The 23718-nt window shown below is 57.0% G+C and overlaps 1 protein-coding gene and 1 long non-coding RNA gene across 7 annotated transcripts; one reads left to right on the top strand and one right to left on the bottom strand.

Moving 5' to 3' along the window:
* Positions 1-575: 575 nt before the first annotated feature.
* NR4A1 (nuclear receptor subfamily 4 group A member 1) lies at positions 576-22872 on the bottom strand. 6 transcript variants are annotated; one of them, XM_009247735.4, is made up of 8 exons: positions 22699-22872; positions 18105-18221; positions 4867-5744; positions 3920-4049; positions 3435-3586; positions 2821-3023; positions 2550-2728; positions 576-1391 (listed from the first exon to the last, which is right to left on the bottom strand). In XM_009247735.4, the coding sequence occupies exons 1-8, from the start codon at positions 22790-22792 to the stop codon at positions 1135-1137; spliced, it is 2010 nt and encodes a 669-aa protein (XP_009246010.2). In that variant the 5' UTR covers positions 22793-22872; the 3' UTR covers positions 576-1134.
* LOC134759502 (uncharacterized) lies at positions 8797-15407 on the top strand. Its single transcript, XR_010135769.1, has 2 exons — positions 8797-9935; positions 15081-15407. It is a non-coding gene; the product is annotated as an uncharacterized LOC134759502 (long non-coding RNA).
* Positions 22873-23718: the final 846 nt, after the last annotated feature.

Raw genomic sequence — 23718 nt, 5'->3', positions numbered from 1 at the left:
GTGAGGGCCGCCAGATCCCTGGATCTTCTTGCTGGGGTGGCAGGAGAGTGGGGAGGAATGTTGAGAATGGGGATGTTAAAACACTGAATATGACAGCTACTACCAATGTGGGCTTACTTAAACCCAGCCCATGCTAAGCATTACACACACACTCCTCTGATCCTAAAAGCTCTGTGAGGCTGGGTCTATTCCTGTTTTATGGATGTGGAAATCAAGAATCAGAGAATAATATGTCCAGATTAGGAACCATGACAACCCTGAGATCTGCGGCTAAGTCTATTGCTAGGGCCCTGCAGTAACCCCTGGGCTAGTCGGCCACTGCAGACCCCAGCAATGAGCCAGGCACATCCAGTGCAGGCTTCCCATGTGTTAGAAATTAGTCTAAGTGCTTTGCATAACAACCTCGTGGAGCAGGTGTCATTATTATCCACCTTTTACAAATGAGTACACTGAGGCCTGACAGCTCAGGCTGGTAACATCCAAGTTTCATCTTGAGCGGCCCATCTCTTATGTAATGATGGGGTGTGTCTGGTGGGGGAGTGGGGAGGGGGCATCAGAGACAGACTGAATCCCAGTTCCAGCTACATGTCTATTTTTTATTCAATATATTAAATATATTAATCAGAAAAGTCACATACTATAAATCCAGGAAAATACACAAATATAAATGTCAGAATCTGTCATTTGTCTTCTTCCTAGAGTGACAGTTTATGTACATGTGGAAGGAGGCTAGGAAGAGAGAGCCAGCAGGAGGCTGGAAAGGCTGCCCAGGCAGGTGGGGCCCATCCCTTCCTCCCAACCCCGCTCCCACCTCAAGCTCTTTCTTCCTGTATTTACAGCAGCACTGGGCTTATTTACAGCATGGCGCTATGTGTTAAAAACGGTTTATCTTACAAAAAACATAAAGGCCGGGGCCAGGCTGGGGGGATAAGACAAATCGTGGGGTCACCCCCATGAAGGCATTCCCCCTCCCCAAGGGCTTGAGCTCCCTGCCAACCTCCTGGAGCAGGTGAGAAGGTGGAGTCATTCTGCAGCTCAAGCCCAGGCTTGGGGGTGCTCTGGGGGTCCGTGGACTAAAGGCACGTGGGGTGGCATATGAGAGTGCACATGTGCACGCGTGTTCCCAGGCGGGGGTCAGAAGGGCAGTGTGTCCATGAAGATCTTGTCAATGATGGGTGGAGGGGGCACCAAGTCCTCCAGCTTGAGGTAGAAGATGCGCTGCAGGCCCTGGGTGCACAGGGTCCGCAGCTCGGGCAGTTTGCCCAACAGACGTGACAGGCAGCTGGCTGGCTGGGGCTCGCCCGCCACAGCTGCCACGTGCTCCTTCAGGCAGCTGGCGATGCGGTTCTGCAGCTCCTCCACCCGCCGCGGCTCCTGCAGCCCATGCCGGTCTTCGGGAAGGGTACAGGATTAGCTGCACATCTGAGAACCAGGCCCCCAAAGCCCCAGCCTCCCCCAGGCCCCTAAAACTGCTGCCCCTGACCACCCCTCATGCTCTGCTGGCACTTCACAAAAGTGCATTCACATGTTGGCCATTAGTAAGCATCGTCACAAGTCTGAGAAGCAGTAACTCTCATTATCCTCATACTCCAAGTGAGAACCCGAGGCCCAGGAGGCTAATGACTTGCCCAGGGTCACAAACGGGAAATAAAATCCTAACCTAGGTTTTCTGGCTAGATCATTGGGTTTTTAAAATCTAGACTGTTCTGAGAAACCCAGCCTCAGAACTCAGCACTCCCTCAGCCCAGAGTACCTCTGATTGTGTTCTATATAGTTGGGTCCCCTGTGCAATTTAAGTGAAAAAAGGAACGAGGGTGGATTCTTTCCTTTAAAAAACAGAGAAATCTGAAAACCTCTGCATTCAACACCAGATTCCATCCTGCAGAACTACATTTACATAAAGTCCAAAACAGGCACAACCAATCTGATCTGCACTGTCAGAAGTCACAGTGAAGGGCTGGGTGTGGTGGCTCACGCCTGTAATCCCAGCACTTTAGGAGGCTAAGGCAGGAGGATCACTTGAGCCCAGGAGTTCGAGACCAGCCTGGGCAACATAGTGAGATTCCCATCTTATTTTTAAAAATATTTAAATAAAAAGTAGTGGTTACCCTTGGGGAGGGCAAATGACTGGAAGGGGGCACAATAATGGGTTCTGGGGGACAGTTATATGCTCTTTCTTGACCAAGGCGCTGGTTGGGTAAGTGCGGTTTATGAAAATTTACCATTTGTGTACTTTTCTATATACAGCATAATTGACAGGAAGGTTTTAAAAACAAGCCAATACCCTAGGCCACATACATGACACCTGCAGTCTGGATCCTGACAGTCTGGGGCCAAAGGCTGTCTTGGGCTTTAGAGCTGGATGCAGCTGAGCCCATCTGCAATTCCTGTGGTCCCTACTTTACTGTTGATATGAGCCCAGGGCAGTGCAGGGGCCCAGAAAGTGCTAGATCCCGGCCCACCAAACTCCCTGGGACAGTGCCCTCCTGAGAACCAGTCAACCCCCTGACACCCATTCCCTTGGACCTGGTGTGGTGCTGGTCACTCACCGGTGATGAGGACAAGGGCAGAGAGGCAGGCGAAGGCAGGGACATCGACAACCAAGCTGTGCAGGGACCTTGAGAAGGCCAGGATGCTGTCAATCCAGTCGCCGAAGCCACGGGCACACTGCAGCCGGTGTAGCACCAGGCCTGAGCAGAAGATGAGCTTGCCCTCGCCTGGCTTAGACCTGGCAGGCAGATGGGCATGAAGAGCGATCAGGGTGGTTCACAGGCAAGTGTATCAGGGAAAGGGGCTGGGCAGACAGTCAGTAGCTCTCACCTGTATGCCAGGCGGAGGATGAAGAGCTCCAGGAAGGCCGACTCCAGCAACAGGTCCTGGTCAGCTGGTGACAGCTCAGCAAAGCCAGGGATCTTCTCCGCCCACTTGCGGATGACCTCCAGAGAACCGGAGAGCAGGTCGTAGAACTGCTGTACATCCCCAGCATCTTCCTTCCCAAAGCGGGGCAGCACTAGCTCCTGGAACTAGGAGGACGGTCCAGTGGGGTCAGCACCCCAGGCAGGGTCCTGCACCCACTGCCACATACGGCTGTGTCAGACACTTGGATGCCAGATCCCGGGAGTGGGAGTGGATCTGAGATCCTGCCCAGGCTCTCGCTTGCCAAGTCTCACATATTAACCCAGGGTTGCAGCTGCCAGAAGGACACATTTTTCTAATTGGCCACCTGCCTGAGGGGGTGCATTTTCCCATCTGGTCAGCCGAGAAGGGGCTCCTCTCTTTGATCTGTCAAACTAGAGGGAGTAACTTTTCTTTCTTTCTTTTTTAAACTTCCTTTCTCATTTAGTCCTTCCAGAGGAGGTAGCTCTCCCAACACGCACAAAGGCACTGCATGTGCTCATAGACCTCCCCAAGGCAGATGCGGGGTGGGACCTCACCTTGGAGTAGTCCAGTTTGGCAGTGCTGGGCCCTGAGTCCAGGTGTGCACGGACCAGGGAAGTGAGGAGATTGGCAGGGGAGGCATCTGGGGGCTGCTTGGGTTTTGAAGGTAGCCGGCCCCGCCGCCCCTTCAGGCTGTCTGTTCGGACAACTGCAAAGGAATGGGTAGGGGTGAGGAAGGAAGGGATCTGAGGAAGGGCCTCTCAGCCCAAGCCGTGCACACCACTGCTGAGATGCGCCCCACCGAGTCCCTAGGACCCAGAGTCCCTGAGATCCAAGGTACCCTACAGGAACCTCCCCCTGCCACCACCCTCACAATCCAGGCAGGTGTAGGCTGCCTCCCTCCAAGGCCTGGGGTTCAGAGGTGGGGTGGAAATAAGACGTGCCCTCCTTTGGGTCCTCCAGGGCAGAAGCCTGGGGGCCCTGTGGTCCCACTCCACTCAAGCCTACCCTTGCCCCGCTGGGCCGCACCCCAGCCACACACCTTCCTTCACCATGCCCACCGCCAGGCACTTCTGGAAGCGGCAGAACTGGCAGCGGTTTCGCCGCCTCTTGTCCACAGGGCAGTCCTTGTTAGCCAGGCAGATGTACTTGGCGTTTTTCTGCACTGTGCGCTGGGTGGGGGGGGGCAACACGGAACAGGCTGTCAGAGTGTGGGGTGGGGAGGGGGGAACCTAGGGGAGGGGACTGTCCAGATCCTGCTGCCATTGCAGACAAAAGCGCTCTCTGTTCACAGCTATTTTTCTAACATTTGGGTGGCAAGGGAGGGAGAGATAGGGGGTTGGTGGGGAGAGAAAAGTCTTGAAGACACTGGGGGAGGTTTCTCGCTCTGAGGAAGACCCCAGGACACAATACTGGGGGCCAGGGTCTCCCTGGCAGTCCAGACACCTGTATTTTTTCATGGGCCCTTGTCTGCCTGCCCTCTCCCTAGGGCAGATAGGAGAGGGCCAAGGGGCTGGGGGGTGGGGATGGGAAGCTAAGCAGGCACCATCGCTGGGACAAACACACAGCCTGTTCCCAAGTCCACCCCCAGCCCTCAGGAACCAAACCCTCTGCAGGGATCCTTTCATCTCATGCCAGGAACATGAGAGCCTGGGGGCACCCCTTCCCACTAGAACCTTGAGTTGGGGGAGGACAGGCAGAGGAAAACCAGAGGCTCGCCAGGCACCCCTGCAGCTCCTATCTGCCCCTATCTCACCCCTCCCTCCAGCTCTGTGCAATCCCATGGGCCTGAGTGTCCTGGCAAATGAAAGCTTCCAGCCCTGGCATCTACAGGTCTCCAGGAAGGCGGCCCACCTGGCAGGGCTGATACCACCCTGCGGGACAGGACTTAGCTACGAGGAGAACCCAGGGGAGACCACAGGACCCAATGGGATGAAGCCAGCCTCTCTCCATTTCCAACAAAAAGCCCCACCTGGGGCCGCGCAGTACCTTGAAGAAGCCCTTGCAGCCCTCGCAGGTGCGGACGCCATAATGCTGGCACGACGCGTTGTCCCCACACACAGCACAGCGGCCTTCACTTCCACCTGGGGCCCCGCTCCGGGCCTTGGTTGAGGTCACAGGTGCATCCAGTATCCCCGAGCCCTCAAGGTGTGGAGAAGTGGATGCCAAACCTGGGAAGGCCGTAGGCATGGAATAGCTCTCTCCCTCCCCCAGCTGGTGGGTGGCCTGTGAGGGGAACAACTTCAGGGGGCTCTGAGCCAGGCTGGGGCTGGGACCGGTGGGAGGACTGAAGGAAAAGAAGGCTGGAGGCTGTGGGGGCCCAGAGGCTTTGGGCAGCTGCTCTGTCCATGCCCGCAGGCCTTCGTAAGTCTGGCTAGGCGAGAAGTGGCCGAATGAGCCATCCCAGGGAGAGAGCTGGGGCGGCTGGAAGCTGGGCGTGGAGGGTGATGGGGCCGAGCAGGGGCTGCCATAGTAGTCAGAGCCACTGGAGGACAGGGCCTCATCCACCGGGCCGCTCAGGGGGCCGGGGTAGCAGCCGTACACCTGGAAGTCCTCAAACTTGAAGGAGGCAGAGGCAGGGGAGGTGGCTGAGGACGAGGATGTGGAGGAGGCTGAGGAGGAGGCTGAGGAGCATGGCTGGACTGTTCCCGGCAGCTGATAGAGGAAGGTGTCAAACTCTCCTGTGTAGCCGTCCATGAAGGTGCTGAAGCTGGGCAGGGCAGTGGGGGCAGCGGGGGCCGCCTCGGGGCTGGCCAGGTCCATGGTGGGCTTGATGAACTCAGGGGTCAAGGGGTCGCTTGCCAGGTGGTCACGGGGTCCTGGACTTGGTGCTGGTGTCCCATATTGGGCTTGGATACAGGGCATCTCTGGAGAGAGAGGAGACCGCAGGGAGGGAAAGGAGAGTCAGTGGGAGAAGCCTATAGCCTGGTCTCAAAGTATTTGAGCCCCAGAGCAGCAAGGTGGCAGGAATCCCAGCCTAAAGATGGGACAGAGGCACCAGGACCAGAGCACCCAGGAATCCTGACCCCTGGCCTGAGTACCATCTCGACCTAGGTGCCACAAAGCCCCTGGGCAGCGGCCCAGCATGAGTGGGCTCCATCAGAAGGCCTGCCACACCCTAGTCAGCCTGGGAACCCTAGGGGAGGCATCCAGCCAGCATTTCTCTGCTGGAACAGGGGGAAGCTGTGTTCCTCCAGCCCCCTGCCCCTCCCCACGGGGGAAGGCGTGGTGGGGGCTGGGAGAAGGGTGACTGGGAGAGGCAGCCCAGCAAAGCCTCAGCCCAGCTCCCAGGAGCAGCTCCCTGGTTGTTTCACCAGCCAGGCACTTCCTGGGAATACTCCCAGGCACACCCCAGCCTCTGCAAAGCCCCTTTTCTCCTCCCCTCGCAGTGCCTAGGAAGAAGGACATCGTGGAAATGGAAGAGGAGCTGGGAGTGAAAGCCCAGCTGCCTAAGAAGGCAGCCTAATGCAGAGGCCCTAGCCTATCCCCCATTTCCATCCCAACCCTGCACACTGAGCAAAGGCAGCAGATCCCAAACCCACCCCAATCCTGCCATCTGGGGCTGGGAAGCCACTCTGCACTGCTCAAGATGCTCCCAGAAGCAAAGAGGAAGGGAACCTAGGCCTCCTCATCAGTAACCTGGCTGCAGACCTTTAAAGCCCATTTGCTGGGGACAGGGGAAGGGGGAGGAAGGAGATCACAGCCCCCTGGACTCCCAGGACAATGGACAACAGTACCTAAAAAGAATGTTCTGCTGCCCCCAGTTATTTTAATAAGAGAACTCTGAGAGTCCAGCAGAAGACTTAAGGAGAAGCCTGCTGGTGGGTGGGTGGAAGACATTCTGCCCCTGCCTGGGTCCCTCCACTAAAGCGGGGTCTGTGCCCTGAAGAATCCAGGAGCTCAGGCAAAGGGGGTTACACAGCCCCAGTCCCGAGGAGCCTGAAGAGAGCCTGAACAGAGATAGCATCATTCAGGCAGATCCTTACATTCACAGAATGGTCAAAAAATAACGCAGAGGAGGCTCCAGGACAGTCTCCCTCCCAACCTACACGCCAGGGGTCTGCATAACTCTGGCCTCACCAGTCAATGAGGGAAAGCTGGAGAAGAAATCACGCAGGAACAGAGTACCATAATCAAGGGGGTGCAGTGATGGGGGCAAAGGCTGTCACCACCTCCTGGCCAAGAGCCCAGGAAGTCCTCTCTGGTCCTAGCCTTCCTTCTACCTCCACAGGCCCTGAACAGGGCATCTCCACCCCTAGCCTGACATTCACATAACCAACCAAGACAACAGAGACCCTCGTAGCTTGGGCCCCACACACCCAGTAGCACCAGTCCACAGGCATGCAGCACCCTGCAAGAGGTGAGGGTGGCCACATCTGCCTGCACTAGGACAGCCTGGCCAGGGATGGGCTGGGGGTGAAGGAGGAAAGACAGCAGTTGGGCAGAACTGGGCGCTCGTTCCTGCCTTATTCAAATCCTGTTTCTCCACCTGGACGTCCCACATCCGGATCAACCCCCATCAATCCCTCCCCTTTCATGCAGGTTCTTAACAACACAAGATATAGACCTACATCTAGCCTCACGGGAGGGGGAGCAGTCCCACAGGAGGAGGAAGAGGCGGGGTTGAAGGAGGGAGTGGGGAGAATCCGGCTTCAGGCAGGTCTTGGCAACAATGTGGCTTGCACCTGTTCTGCTGAACAAGCCTCAGGCTGCACCCTACCTGTAAGATCCAACAGAGACTACTGGGGGAGGGGGCATAGGGATGATCAGCATCTGGAGCTGGAATGGTTGGGCGGTATCCTCTAGGCAGCACCACCCCAAGACTCCAACACTGGCAACTTCTATCCAGGATCCCCAAGGACAAAGGTTTCCACCTCTGTCTGTCTGTCTGTCTCTCTCTCTCTCCCTCTCTCTCTCTCTCTCACTCACACCCACACACACGTGATCCAAGCCCCAGCGAAATCAATTCTCCCTGTGCTTACAGAGACCCTGCCCCTGACCCCAAGAAGCCTCCTTTATTCAATACACAGCAAGCAGCCCTCCACAGCTCAGCCACCAAGCCAGTCACTTCCTTCAACGATCCGGAGGCTTCCTAACTCGCCTCAGACAGAAAGCTCAGGGTGGGGAACCCCTGCCAACTCAGCCACAGCCTCTAAAGTGTTAAGAAAACAACCGGGGCACTGGGAGGAGGCTGACAGGCTGGGAGGAAGGAGGGCCTTTTGGAAATCCAATCCCAGTTGGAGTCGTATGGATCCTAGCAGCGCCAAAGCTCTGTGTACCTGTTCCCCCACGGTGCTGTGACCCCCATCCACACCCACCCAAGTTCAGAGCACCGTGCGCCCAGTTGGGCACCCTAGGAGACTGAACTAAGGCCAGCGCCTGCTGGACAAGTCCCTACTCCCGGCGCCAACCCCAACCCCCTACAGCTTCCACTTTGCAGGTAGTCAATCTCCCCTACCTCCCACCCCGCACCCAGTAGCTTCCAGTCTGACCTGGGTTCTCATCCCGTTGCGCTACAGCTGCACACTACACCCGCCCTCTTGCATGCCGGCCCTACAACATCCTCTCTGCCCGTGCGTACACCCATCTCCTTCATGCACCGCCCCTAAAAACAGATGCACGTTCCCCGAAGGGAACCTACCCGGCCGGCTCCCGCTGCCCCTGCCCGGACTGGCGCCCCGAGTCTCAGCCTGGTCCCTGGTCCCGCGTGCGCTCCCGAAGTTCTTCTGTGCACTCCCCCAAGTTTCGCAGCCTCCGCCACTGGGACTCCCCGGGCGAGCCCGACCCTCCTCTTAAGCGCTCCGTGACGCACGGGGAGGGGCGGGGGCGCCACTGACGCAGGCCGCCCGTCGAGCTTTGGCCATACAAGGGCGCGGGGGGCGGCGCGGTTCCGGCGGGAGGCGGCCAGGGGGAGGCGCGGCCCGGGGAGCCCGAGGGGGCGGGGCGAGGAGGGGGGGCCTGGAATGTCTGCGCGCGTGACGCACGCGGGGTTCCATTGACGCAGGGAGCGCGGATTGTTTGATCTATAAATAGGCTCCTCGCGCCCGCCGCGCCCGCTAAAAATAGCAGCTCCCAGTCCCACTAGGCTCCACGCACCGGACTCGGGTCCCAGCTGGGGGCCCCCAGGTCCAGAATAACCAGCGGGAGGGCCAGAGCCCGAGAAGGGGCGCTGTAGAGACGCGGCCGCGGGGCTTCCCCGGATGAGTATCTCCTCGCCCTCCAGTTGCTCCCGGGAGCCAACCGCGCCCGGTCCCTCCGGCTCCCTCCGAGCCCAGCCCTGCCTTTGCACCTTCCCAAGCCCTTCTGGAGCCCTAGGGTGTCGCTGCTGCCGCTGCGGGGCGGTCAGGACAGGCCGCGGGCTGGGGCGGGCAACTTGGACACACCCTGGGGAGCCTGCGCCCTCACCTCAGCCCTACGCACAGCTAGTGCACAGGACGCGGCTTCCCCAGCAGGGTCTCAGGCTGAGAGGCTGCCCCTGAGACGTCAGTTAGAGCCCTGGCTTAGTCCCTCCAGGCAGTCTCCCTACACAGGACCTTCCCGAGGGCAGGCGTTGGCCAGGCCCAAGCTCGGCCTGAACTTGGTTTCGCACCATCCCCTCCCCAGCCCCTTAGAGGGGGAGTGCACCTTAGTTGGGAAATTACCGAATTTTAGAACCGGGTGGAGCCTGAGAAATCTTTTCAAACTTGTGCCAGCTCTTCCCCATTTTATAAATAAACAGGCTCAGAGAAATAATGGCACTTGCTGAAGGTCACACAGGCAGGTGGTGGCACACTGGGTTGGAACCCAGGGCCACAGACTGCATCTCTAGGGATCTCTCCACGCCTCTTATCAATACCCCTCCCCCTGTCCACATCAGGGAGCACTGGCCCTCCCACCCCACCTCCAGCACCTGTGGGGAGGCAGCTCTGACCAGTTATCACCTGCCCGGTGGAGTGTGGAACAGCCCGCCAGGGCCCCGCTGGGCATAGACCAGGCTTCAGCCACCTGAAGCCTTCCCTGGTTCGGCCGTCACCCCTCCACCCTGATCTCTCCTGAGCCTGGGGAGCCCTCACGGAGAGGTAAGAGAAGAGGGAAGGGCAAAAAAACAAGAACAAGGAAAAGAGAGCCCTGCCACCCCACTGTGACCCCCATCCATTCCCTTTCTCCCATGTAAGTCAATATCCATGAGTTTCTGCTTCCATTGAGCCTGCACCCACCCACCCAGTTCTCAACTCATCTGGTCACCCCATAGGACTTCCTCTGCCCCGGAGGCTCTGCCTGCCCCTGATTTCCGCCCTCAACCCCCATCACAGGTTTCCCACACCCTTGTCTCCAGCCCCCGCTTCTGCCCACTCAAAGGTCCCACAAGCACCTCAAATTTCATCTGTTCCAGACAGAACTTGTCATTTCTGCACCCCCTGCCTGCCACCTAATCTCTGCTCCTGATGCCCCATTTGCAACTTTTCATTGTTTCCTGAAATTCTTTTTTGGAACATCTCTTGGGTCCTTTCCTCTCCCCGTTTTTGTTTTGTTTTGTTGTTTTTGAGACAAGGTCTTGTTCTGTTGCCCAGCCTGGAATGCAGTGGCACGATTACGGCTTACTGCAGCCTCGACCTCCCAGGCTCAAGCCTCTTGCCTTGGCTTCCCAAAGTGCTGGGATTATAGGCATGAGCCACTGCACTCACCCTCTCCCGCTTTCCTACTGCAAGCCACAGCCCATGCCTCACTGGTCCCACAGACCAACTGCCTGCGCCCAATGACCACTCCTCCTTGCCCACACCCATGAAGACCATCCATTAGCCTGCCTGTCTCCTCTTTCTAAAGCCTCACTGTCCACCACAGATGAAGCAGTCTTCATACACAGTTGACGCTTGAACACCACGTTTGAACTGTGTAGGTCCACTTATATGGGGATTTGGGGATTTTTTCAATCCAACATGGATCCAAAAACCCACATATACAGAGGGCCGACTTTTGGTATCCACAGGTTCCACAGGGCCAACAGTGAGACTTGAGTATTCGCAGTACAAGTTGGGGTCCTGAAGCCAACCCCCTTCATATACCAAGGGGTGACTGTAATGCTGATGGCATTCAGTCATCTGGTCAGAACCTGCCAGAACCCTCCATCCCAGCATACAGTCTCAACGTGAATGCGTCTGCAGAGAGCTCTGGGTTGCTCCAAACCATCTTCCTTCAAGGCCACTGGTTGAATGTGAAGTGTGGGCAGGATGATGCCAATTGGACCCTACCTCATTTCAGCCAAAGTTTTGCTTTTCTTTCTCTTAGGCTTTTCCGTAAGATTTTGCTTAGATTTTGTGGAATCCTTTTGTGGAAAATGATCCCGCGGCTTAAAAAAAAAAAAAAGGTTTAAAATCACATGTAGAATTCAAGTCCTCCCATTTTGCAGATTAGGAGTCAAGGGTTCCAAGAGGAGCAACACTTTGCTCAGGAGCACACAGCAAGTCTTGGCTGGGTGGAACTGATCCCAGCTGTGTCACAGGCTGGCTTCCTCACCTAGCACCCGCTTTGCCCCAGGATGTCTCCCTCCACCCCAGCAAGGCCTTCCCTAGAAAATAAAACTAACTTTTTTTTTTTTGAGACGGAGTCTCGCTCTGTTGCCCAGGCTGGAGTGCAGTGGCACAATCTCGGCTTACTGCAAGCTCTGCCTCCCAGGTTCACGCCATTCTCCTGCTTCAGCCTCCCAAGTCGCTGGGACTACAGGTGCCTGCCACCACGCCAGCTAATTTTTTTGTATTTTTAGTAGAGACGGGGTTTCACTGTGTTAGCCAGGATGGTCTTGATCTCCTGACCTTGTGATCTGCCCGCCTTGGCCTCCCAAAGTGCTGGGATTACAGGCATGAGCCACCGTACCCGGCCAAAATAAAACCAATTTTGATAGGTAGCAAAAGATGATCAGCCAAGCCATTGTTCTTCCTGCCAACCAGCAAGAACAAGTGCGTTATCTGTGGCTTGACCAGTCTGTGCTCAATCTCAGCCTTGTTAGCTCTTGTTTTGTTTTTTGTTTTTGTTTTTGTTTTTTTGAGATGGTGCTGTCGCCCAGGCTAGAGTGAAGTGGTGCGATCTTGGCTCACTGCAAGCTCCACCTCCCAGGTTCATGCCATTCTCCTGCCTCAGCCTGCCGAGTAGCTGGCACGACAGGTGCCTGCCACCATGCCCAGCTAATTTTTTGTATTTTTAGTAGAGACGGGGTTTCACCGTGTTGACCAGGATAGTCTCAATCTCCTGACCTCGTGATCCGCCTGCCTCGGCCTCCCAAAGTGCTGGGATTACAGACGTGAGCCACCGCCCCCGGCCCAGGCTTGCTAGCTCTTTGAGAGTTGAACCAGCTTCAAGCTCAGGCACCCTCCTCTCCTCCTCACAACTTGGCATTTGTAAAAAGCGGCACAGACCATCTTGTGGGGTAGGCCCACCCATAAGCCCAAGGAAAACTGAGTGTGGTGAGGAGCTGTCCAGGTCCCTGGTCTGAATCTCACCATCTAGCCTCCAGATCTGGGCCTGCAGCCCAGGCCCCATCTCCCCAAGCTGCTGCAGGTTATGGAGGCTGCAGTCCTGCTGCCCCAAAGCCTGGAGGAGGATAAGGAACTACAGCTGCCACCTGGTCATGCTTGCAGGGGTGGGAGATGGTGGGGGTGCTCGACACACCACATTCTGAAAATAAGTAAATAAGGAGAAAAATGCAAAGTCCCTCTGTGGAAACACAGCTGGGGCCACCAATGCAGGTTCCCGTATGGAGCACCTAGCCTAAGATAGAGGCGAGAGAGGTGAAAGGGGCTTGGGGATCCCAGGCCTTGTGGGCCCTCCAGGGAGGATGGCCTGGGCCTCTGAGAGACTGGGGTCCAGCTAGTGGAACTTTGGAGAAAGGCACAACTGACGTGGACTTCGGGAGGCCTAAAACAAATGCTGGTCCCAGACAGGCCAGAGACTCCCAGCACACACCCCTCCAAGTCTAACCTTCAAGAACAAGGTCAGAGTGAACAGCTAATTGTCGGGGAGATGGGGTAGGAGGGAACAGGTAATAATGGGAGAGGTATCCAAAACTAGAGACAGGGACCTGGAGGTAAGGCAAGGCCGTGACAACACGGAAGGGCGGGGAGAGATGTCATGCTGGAGACAAGAAACAGCCCCACCCAGTCAGGCCCCCACACCACGGCCCAGCCTATCCATCTGCCCTCATCACCCCAGTTCCCCACCGACCCCATATAAGGACCTTGAGCTAAACCTTCCCACCACCCACTTTGCACATACTGTTTCACCCACTGTGCATACTGTTTCCCTTCCTCCTAGTAGCCTCCTGAGTAGCTGGGACTACAAGTGCCTGCCACCATGCCCGGCTAATTTTTTGTATTTTTAGTAGAGATGGGGTTTCACTGTGTTAGCCAGGATGGTCTCGATCTCCTGACCTCGTGATCCACCTGCCTCGGACTCCCAAAGTGCTGGGATTACAGGCGTGAGCCACCGTGCCTGGCCCAAATTTTATTTTAAAATAGCCACACCTGAATGAGAGGAACATATTTCTTCATATGGATCCAGATGCAGATGGAATTTATTGAGAACAAATTCTTTCAAGTGTGTTCTTCTGAAAGCACAGTGGCTGTTTCTCATTATGTATTTGTTCTATCAACAGATAGAGCACAAGTATGGTTAGCAGGGAATGCAATATCTCATAGTAGAAAGGGGTCCTCCTGCTGACAACACAGTTTATTTTCTGAGCAGTTCACCAGGCCCTTATCCCTCTTAGTCAAATCTTATGGGGCCCAGGGATTTATCGTGTACTCAGACCCATCCCTCACCCACCAGTATGTGAACACCATGAGGACAAGGGCACTGTCTCTTAGTCCGTGGTGGAAAGATCCTTTGTACATCCTCAGTAGTAAGTAGCCCAGGGCAGGCCCCAAAAGAGCAGCCAATGTCCACCACCATTCCCCAGCCCAGAAGGTAGGGGTGGAGATGGGTAAACAGGGGATGAAGGAAGTAGAATTACACAGCCCTTTTCCCACGCTGCCCCTCCACCTTGGGCTGGGCCCCACCCCTACTGAGTAGAGGTCAGGAACTTGCCCTACTTTCACTGAGACCGTCCCCACCCATGGGCCTCCACACCCTTCCCCTGGGGTGGGCAGAAGGAGTAAGCTTCGCCTTCTCCAGCTCATAAGTGGCCCTGGGAGCTTCCCCTCCTCGGCCCCAGGGCCTATTGCCAGACCTGACCTGGCCACTTCCTCTTCCTGCTCTGGCAGTGGGCAGGGGATTTGCACTGTGGGCAGGGAAGCACTGCCTACTGCCCTGGGGGCTTCCCATGGGCAGCTCTGGGAACCAGGGATGAAAGGTCACGCCCAGGCCCCTGGCTCTGCTCTCCTGACCCTTGCCCAAGCCCTACCATGAGCACATCTATCACTACCTCACCAAAACCAGCCTCCCAGGGACCCAGGCAGGTCAGCCAGTGGCTGCACTCCTCCCCTCAGCTCTCAGCAGGGGCGAAAGATGGAAGAGCTATCAGAGGCATCTTTGTCCAGGAGCTAGCAAGCCTGATGGGTGACCTGAGGCCAGTCCCTTGTCCTCTCCAAGACTGCTTCCTCATCTGCCTAATGCAGACATCACCAGTCCCAGTGCTGGTAGAATTCAGTTCACAATGGAAAGGAGAGGCTCAACATCCAAATGTAGCACTGCCTGGGGCCTGGGCTCCCCCACTGTCGTGGGAAACCTGTAATGGCAAGTGAGGGTGGAAATCGGGAGGCAGGCAGTACCTCCAGGGCACAGGGAAGTGCTACAGGGGGATGGGTTCCAGGACCCCGACATATACCAAAATCCATGCACACTCAAGTCCCGCACTCGGCCCTGTGGAACTCATGTCTGCAATGGGACAACCACAGCGGCCTGCAGCAGAATCCTGGGGCTGGCAGGGAGGGCGGCAGGGGCAGGAGATAGCAGGGTCCTCAGCTGGTCGGGGAGCCAGCAGCCTTCCTGCTCCAGGAACTACAGACAAACAGTAACCCCATCTCTACTTCTCCCACTCCTGGGCTGAGTGAGAGGAAAAGAGAGTGTGCCCAGAGATGTGGCTCTACCCAGCACTGGGAGAATTCCAGACTGTGTATGCAGCGAGTGGTCAATTAATACTCTGGAGGAGCTAGTTAATTAAGGAGGTCAGGCTGTGGCCACAGAGGCTATCTTCAGTCCAGTGATTTCTCTACCCCTCCCTCCCTCCCTCTCAGGCCAGAAGAAATTAACATACAGCACAAAAGAATAAGATCAGACTTCAGGAAGAACAGCCAGACAGGGCTGGAAAACACAGACAAGATCACGGAGTTCCTTTGGGAAAGGTTGCCCCATGCCTTGAACCTCCCTCAGTTTCCCTCTCAGTCTCTTCAGCTCCTGGCCAGCTCTCTTCTCCTCTCGCCTTGGAGGGTCTCCCACTACCTTGCAGAACATCAACACCCACCAAATTCCCTTGCCTCTGCCCAAGGTCTCCACCCAGCCTATGTGGGCAAAATTTCAAATTCCAAAATAAAAACTCTCTGATAACGAGACCCAGCCGGAAAGACTGATGCACTTTCCTATTGTTAAAGTATTTTTAGTCACAGGCTCTGGATTCGTTTAGAGACTCACGTTCAGAAAGGGGAAAATTTTTTTTTGAGAACTGGGAAGGAGAGCACAGGAGCCTCCCACGTAAGGAGCTGCTGCCTGTTCCATGCCAGGCCAGAGTCCCTGGCCCAGGTCCCGGAGCGTGTTTGTGGCAAGCTGGTTGGCGGACTTGCCAGACCTCTCTCCAGCTCTGCTTCTCAGGCACCCAAAGCAGCTGGGAGGCCCAGCAAGGGCCCGGCAAGCGGGGCAGGCCAGGGACTGAGGGCTCAGCAGGACGCCAAGCCCCTGGCCCAGCCACTCAGTCCCAACTAGTGGGGGCTCAGGGGCCCCACTCAGAAGCCAATCCTGAGATACCCCAATGGACACCAAACTCGCCGCAGTGACCAGTGCCTCATCCAGGCGGGGTGGAGAGGAGAGGAGGACGGAGACCCTGTGGGGAAGCTCTGAGGAAGGAGCTAGACTGCATTAGCTGTCTCTGTACACCTCTCCCAGTTCTCAGTCACAGCGTTCACAAGTCCAACTACCATCATCCAGCTGTGGTCAAGCTGCACACTCATGCCTCCAGTTGTCGGTCACCCTTGCTTCCTCCCCGCAGCCCAAGGCCAAGGGGTTTGGCATGACAGTCACAATGGGAAAAAATCCAAACAGCCCAGCTCCCATTCCTCAATGTCCCTGTCCCAAGACTCACCAGCTTCCTCCTCACGATCTGCTTTGACCCTGGAAAAAGGTCCCAGACAACCGCACGAAGGGAGAATCCCAATATTGGTTGGGGGCTCTTCCTGGCGGCCTCAGGGAGCCCTGCGGGGAGAGACGTGCTGCCCAGCCAGCCTATCCTCACAGCCGAGGCTGGACAGCAGCTAAGCGAGCTCTGGATGTGGTGCTGCCTCCAAGCCGGCGTGTCCTTCTCTGTTTATATAGCAGAAACCAGAGCTGGCCTCTGGGGATGGGGGGAGCCACTTTGGGCCCTCTTGGCTGGACCTAACTTTGGCCCAGGTCAGCAAGAGCCCAAAATAGTCAGCTGACGGGAGCCCCAGCATGAGCGTGACCCTGGGCCCGTGCCCAGGCCTGGAAGACAGGTGCCCACGTCACAAGACCAGCAGCTCTAGCACTCATGGGGCCCCGGTTGGCAGCCCCTCAGGGTGGCCTTGGCAGTATATCTGGCATGGGAGTTCCACTCAATCACCACCATCACCCAGACAACGAGGTAAACACAAGGAATTCTGCCCACCAGGGCTGCTGTGTACCCAGAGGGAGGGCTGGGTGCTCAGGAAGCTGGGTCTGGACTGGGGGCGGATGTAGGGGCCGAGTTGAGGGAGGGACACCTGGCCACTGCTGTCATCTTCACTCACGTGCTTCCCAAGTCCAGATCTCCAGCTGACCAGAGAACACCTGCCTCTCCCCCTTACAGTAATTCCTCTCCCTGTCTTCAGCCCGAGGTTGGTGGTACAGCACCTGCTGCCATCGGGAGGCCAGGCGCACACCCAGCCCCACCCCCAGAACAGGAGGCCCTGCTTCCCAGGGCTTCCCCCTTCCCTCCAGGCTGGGACCAGACACCCCATCCTCCCCACCCCAGGCACCTCTCTGGGGCTCTCTGCACCCTGAACGCTGACCCCCCATGAGGCAACAGTATTTGGGAAGCTGAGGGAGATACTGAGCCAGTGCGTGCTTCATCCGGGATTTCTCAAGGCCTGGGAGGGCTGCTGCTCAGAGATGGCCCTCTTCCAGGGAATCTCATGACCCCTGTCTGGGGTGTAAGGCGGAGCTCCAGCTCCTTTAGGCACAGAACCAGGACTACAGTGCCCTTGGCCGCATCTCATGTCCCCAGGAAAGGCCTTCTGGAAATCCCATTCCCGTCCTCTACCTCTCAGCCCCAGATCAGTGTGGGCCTTCTCTGGAAGCACCCTCAGTCAAGGAAGGTATGTCTTCCACAGTCAGACCAGGTGCCTGTGCTTGCCAGCCACCCAGGAGGCATGGTTCTGGGCTTGGCTCTACACATCCTCACCGCAGGACCCCTGGAAAAGTCATTTCTCCCCTCTGTACCTAAGTCTCCTCTTCTGTAAGTGAAGGAGATGTGCTAGAACACCAGTAGTGGAAGGGCTGTCCCTGCCTTCCCATTCAGAGGCCACCCCCCACACCACAGACTCCATAGGCCCTCAGGCCTGCCACAGTGAGGAGGGGCAGGCACCATGCTTTCCACGAGGAAGGGGAGGTCCCGGCCTTCCCTTCATGCACTCACCTGTAGAAATGGCTACACCTGGGAGACAGGCCAGTTCCCCGCTGCCACATCTGCCCCATGATGCTCCCAGCCCAGCCCCCAGATACCCTATTCTACCCTATCTGCTTCCTGGAATCAGGCACATGCTGCCTTGGGAGCAGCTGTCACCCCCTACTCCCACCAGCCCGTGTCACCTGGGCCCAGAGCCCTCCAGCCTATCCTGCCAAGAAAATAAGGCTTCCCCAGTCCCCACACTCACATTACCCCCACCTCTGAAGAAATCAGATCCCGCACACTGAACAGCACCTCGGCTGCCACCTCCCCAGGGCTTCCCCTCCATCCCCCTAACCACATCCGCTTTGGGCAGCTCTACCCCCACCTCTGCCCCCCAACCCCACCTGCTGGAGGGGTGTACAAAGGACAATAGCAGAGCACTTACCACTCTGGATGGACCAACAGGCCTTGGCCAACCACATTATCCCGTCTGCCTTCAGGGCCCAGCAGGAGCCAGGCTGCCTGGGAGGGGCAGGGCCTGGCCTCTGTCCATGGTGGAGGCCTACAGAGGGAGAGTCGATGTGAGTGAAGAGAAACCAGCCAGCAAGCACATTCCCTGGAGACAGCATGACCAGGACACGCAGGAATGGGAGCAATGGCAGGACCTAGGCCACAAGAGGGGGACAAGCCAGCGCCCAAGGACCTCCCTGGGTTAGGCATTGGAGCCTGGGGGCCGAGGCCCCAGGCAATCTGCTTCCAGGGGTGTAGGGTGTGGCCAGGAGCTGCTGATAGCATCTGGGGCATTTCAGAGCCATATAGACACATCAGCATCTAGCCCCTCCACCTCGTACCCTTCCCGGCTCTCGGCCTTTGACATGCACAAAAGGGCATGCTGCAGGCACAGGAAGGGAGCTATTGTGAGGACAGAGCGGAATACCCCACTCTCCTTAAGGGGCTCCAGTTTGGCCCCTAAAGCCTCGGAGGCCCCCAAGAGACAGGGGCTCCACTCAACTTAGAGTAGAGTGAATGTGGGATCCCAGACTGTCTGGGTTCGAATACTAGCTCCACTGCTTATCACCTTGGGCAAATTACATAATCTCTTTGTACCTCATGCTCCTCATCTGTAAAAATGATGACATCTGTAAAATTAACAATCACAGGGTTATCAGCAGGCTTAAAAAAAAGTTAATGTGTAAAAGACTTAGGACAGTGCTGGATACACATATCTACTACATATCATTATTAGGAGACGTTCAATGAGGACACACACATAAAAGCTAGCCCCAGACCCTGGTTCCTAGTCCAAGGCACCCTGGGCACCTGGCATCTCCTTCCAGGGTGGAAGTCAACTGTGTGCCTCACCCCACACCCCAGCCTCTTCAGCTCTCCCCCAACCCCGGTCAGCCAGGGAACCTTGACCCACATCTCCCCGTCTCTTCTTCCATCCCCTCCAGTGCTCTCTCCTCTCGACTACGTGCCAGAGTGAGGGCAGGACCAGGCCTTCACTGGCTATTGGACTGCCCTTCAGACTGAGATGAGGTCTGGGAAAAGAGAAGGAGATGATGGGAGCTAGGAGGGGCAAAGAGGAGGAGGACCCTAGAGGGTGGGCAAAGGGCTTCCTCACCCTCCTGACCGAGATGAGGTCTGGGAAAAGAGAAGGAGATGATGGGAGCTAGGAGGGGCAAAGAGGAGGAGGACCCTAGAGGGTGGGCAATGGGCTTCCTCACCCTCCTGACCTCTGCCCAAGGTCTACAGGCCAAGGGGAGATCCTCTGGCCTACAGTACCCAGGCTCTCCCCTTACAACATTGCCAGCACCCCTCCCTCCCGATCCTGTGGGTATGATGGGAAGCAGGAAAAGGCCACAGGAGACAAGGAGGGAAGGGAGGGCAGACTGAAACATCTGGAGCACCTTTAACCCCAAACAGAAAGCAAGACAAGGCTTCCAACCTGCCCCGGCACGTGGACTACCCCTGCTTTCCAGGATGACAGTCATCCTCCCATCCCCTGGAAACTGGTCTGTAGTTTCCCCCAGCCTTGTCTTTTCTCCCTACCACCCCACTGCTGAGGAGGAAGGGTAGGGAGGGCCAAATACCACCTACCATAGTCAGGCCCAACCTGAGCGCCCAGGTCTTCCCCATCTGGTTCTCAGAACGGGGGCCAGAGTCTGGCACCAGGTGGTGCCCACAAATGATTCATAGCATCTTCAAACAGGTATCTGTTTCCCCACCTGTTCCAGATCAAAATGCCCCCCTCAACAGTCACACCACAAGCATTTACTGAGGACCCCCTGGGAGCCAGGCAGTGTGCCCCGAACAACAGGAGAGCCAAGAATGAGCACACCAAGATCCCAGAGCCCCAGGAGCTGATACGGGATGAACCAAGGTCAAGTACAGTGTGCACTGTGCAGAGAGCAAACCAAAGGCTGAGTGGGCTTGGAGGAGGAGAAAGTGACCCCCAAAATGGGGTGGGCCATCAGGCCAGACTTCAGTCCCCAGCTCCTGCTCCCCACCAACCTCATTTCCCAGCCACTCACTGTGGTACCATCATGTGGGCCTTCTCTCCCCACTCAGGGCCTCTGCATCTGCCATTCCCTCTGCCCAGAACTGGCTCTTCCTCATCAACCAGATTTCCATTCCCATGTCACTTTCCTGAACAGCTTGCATCCCCACCCCACCACACTAGCCTGATTTTATTCATCATAGGTCTAATGTTCACATCTGTTCACTGGTTTATTACCTGTCTACCCAACCAGAATCTAAGGACGCTGTCCATCTCAATCACTGCAGAGTCTGCAGTCTCTAAACCCTGCTCAGCACTGGCAGGTGCTCAGTAAGTGTGCGTGGAAGGGTGGGGGATGCACATGCCTGCATTGGAGCTGTGCTGGGAGGAAGTTCAGCTAGGTGGGGAGAACATTCCAGCTCAGGAGCTGTCCCTTCCATTTGGGGGCAGATCCAAGAGCCAGAGCAGAAGTTCTTCCTTATGTTGAATCACATCCCTGACTCTAAAAGTCCCCAGCCCTGGATCCCAGCTCTGTCCCCTGCACTGGCCCACAGGAAGCCTCATTCTAGTCCTTCCTAGCAAGTATTTTAGTCTTTTCTTAATAAACTGCCCCTTGCAACAGGACACCGCTGACAGGCCCTCTGCCTGACAGGTCCTGGTGGCCCCCTGAGTACAAGCTCTGCATTGGCCAATATCCCTACCCAGAAGTGGGCATATTACTATTATTAGCAATAACAACAGCAGCTAATATTTGTTAAACAACATGTGCCAGATACATTAAGCACTTTACATGCATTTTCTCATTTCAGCCTCACAATGCTGTGAGGAAGGGATTATTATTATGCACATTTTACCAATGAGGCAACTAAGGCCCAGAAAGAAATGTTAAGCAACTTGCCCAAGGTCACACAGCTAGGAACTGGCAAAACTGGGATTAGAACCCAGAGAGCCTAACCAAGGAGTCTAGAATCAGGCATTCTTGCTCCCCCTGCCACCCACTTGGACCTGTGTAGCGGATGGAGGCTTCACACTGCACAGAGCAGTCCCACAGCCTCCATCCAGAGAGCAGGGCAGAAGCTAAGGGCCTGGGTCCCTGGGCCTTTGAGCCAGGCACAGGGCCTGAATTCCTCAGCTGACTTTCTTAAGTCCAGCAGAGGCCTCAGCACAGGCCTTGTCAGTCACATTCACATCGTTAATCTCAGCCCATCCTTCTGCCCAGTTACCTTCAATTAGAATCTTGATTTTATACTGTGCACTTGTCATTCCTCACAGCTCTGGATGACTACAAAGAGTCGGCTGACTTCCTTTTTAAGTCTCCATCCAAGTCACTGATCTTAAACGTTCACTTGGAGTAGGTCTAGGAGCAAGGCTTGTAGCCCCACCACTAGGGCCCCAAGCCAGGCCGACGACAGCCCCCAAATCCATCAGCACCCAGTGGGCATAACTGTTGTGAACCTACCAACCTCTGCCCAGCCTGTGTTTTCCCAATGTGCCCCTAATACTAGCCCCACACCCAAATTAACAATTCACTGTAAATAAACCACCTCTGCAGCATTTCTCCCATCCACCAGGTCATCTATCAAAAACGAAGGCATAAAAAGGGAATGAGCCTGCCAGGCGCGGTGGCTCACGCCTGTAATCCCAGCACTTTAGGAGGCCGAGGCGGGCGGATCACCAGGTCAGGAGTTCCAGACCAGCCTGGCCAATATGGTGAAACCCTGTCTCTACTAAAAATACAAAAATTAGCCGGGCGTGGTGGTGGGTGCTTGTAGTCCCAGCTACTCTGGAGGCTGAGGCAGGAGATTCGCTTGAACCCGGGAGACGGAGGTTGCAGTGAGCCGAGATCACGCCACTGCACTCCAGCCTGGGCAACAGAGCGAGACTCCATCTCAAAAAAAAAAAAAAAAAAAGGGGGGGGGTCGGGGGGAATGAGCCAAGTCAAGGAACTGCGCCCTGCCCTCCACACAGCCCACCATGGTAAGGAGGTCTGGAAATACAGACCCCCCCCCCGCCCCCACCCCACCCAATATAAGGATAGAAAATGCTGCGGCAAAAAAACAAAACAACAACAAAAAAACACGCCTGGGAGACACAAGCCCCGAGTCCTAATCCCCAGCTCTGCCTGACTCCACGAGACCTCCAGCCTTGGTTTCTTGACTCAGTCCCGCGAAGGGGTTGCATCACGCAGCATCGGTCCCTCCCGGCTGGATCTCCTGGCAGACGAGCTCCCGCGCTCCTGGAACCGGTTCCCGCAGCCGGCGGAGAAATGGAAGGAATTTCTCTGGCCTGGCCACCTCCAGCGCCCCTCGTGGGCCAAACCCCACCCTTGGCGGGCTGGGGAGAGAAAGCCTTGGCCGTCGCCCTTGGGGGCTGACTCGGAGCCAGCGGTTCCGCTGGGAATCCAGTCCCTCCCCCCGACTCCCCAGTTTCCAAGCGGGACTCCGGCGTGGCCCCGAGCCCGCCCCAAGGCATCCACCGAAGACCCGAGATTGCCCGGCCTCTCTGGGGCCCACCTCCCGCCACCCTGGCAGCCCCTCACCTGGCCCCGCGGGCTCCGCTCGCCTCTCCACCCCCGCTTTCCGGGGTCGCGCACCAGCCGGCCCTGAGCTGCTCTGCGCCGCAGGGGCGCCCATGCCTGCAGGCCGGGGGTCGCGGGCGCCGCGAGGGGACCCCCGCCAGTTCCGCCGCCACCGCCTCGCGCTCCTGCAGCCGCGCCGCAGCCGCTCGGCGCCCCCCGCCCCCGGGAAGCCCCCCGCCCGCAGTTCCGGCCGCGCGGCGCCCCCCGCCCCCGCGCCCGCGGCCGCCCGCGCGCTGTCCCAGCCCCGGCGCGCCTCCCCCGGCGGGCGGGGCGGGGACAGTGACGCGCGCCCATTGACGTCTCCGGAATCCCGGCGGCGGCGGCCGACGCAGCCTCATCAATGGGGCTAAAAATAGCGGCGCCCGGAATAGCCGCGAGCGCCCCGCCCCGCGGCTCCCCCCACGCCGCACACCCTGTTACATAACCCGCGGCCAGAGCCGGGCAGCTGGTTCTCAGGTGAGGGTGTCGAGGCCTCGCTCACACCTCCCGAGGCTACGCACCTGGGGCTAGGTTATAAATAAACTTAGCCGGGGCTTCCCCAGGAAGAGGTGGAAAGAGCGAGGCCCAGAGAGACTCGGTGGCGTTCCAAAGTCACACAGCGATTCGGCTGCTGGCGAGGACAGGGCCTGGCCTTTGAGTCTGCGGGCGCCCTGCCTGCATCGCTTGGCATTCATGCCACCCCAAGGGCAAGGAACCCAGGTAGCAGGGCACCCAGCTTCCACACGAGAAGGCAGCTTACAGAGAAATTGGACTTTCTCCTGAAGAGGGCACTTCCCGAGGCGGGGGTGCAGGCCCCAGCAAAGCCCAGGTGATGGATTCACTGATGTGGCTGCTCCCATACCACTGTGTGACTTAGGACAGTCACTTGACCTCCTGAGCCTCAGCTTCCTCATCTCTAAAACAAAGATGATATGATCAGATTATCCACCTTATCTGGCTGTCAGGATGATAACAGCTGTGGAGGTGCCTTATACACAGTAG

This window comes from Pongo abelii, chromosome 10 (genome assembly GCF_028885655.2).
Source record: "Pongo abelii isolate AG06213 chromosome 10, NHGRI_mPonAbe1-v2.0_pri, whole genome shotgun sequence".
Classification (NCBI taxonomy): Eukaryota; Metazoa; Chordata; class Mammalia; order Primates; family Hominidae; genus Pongo; species Pongo abelii.
This window is presented reverse-complemented; position numbering and strand designations above follow the sequence as displayed.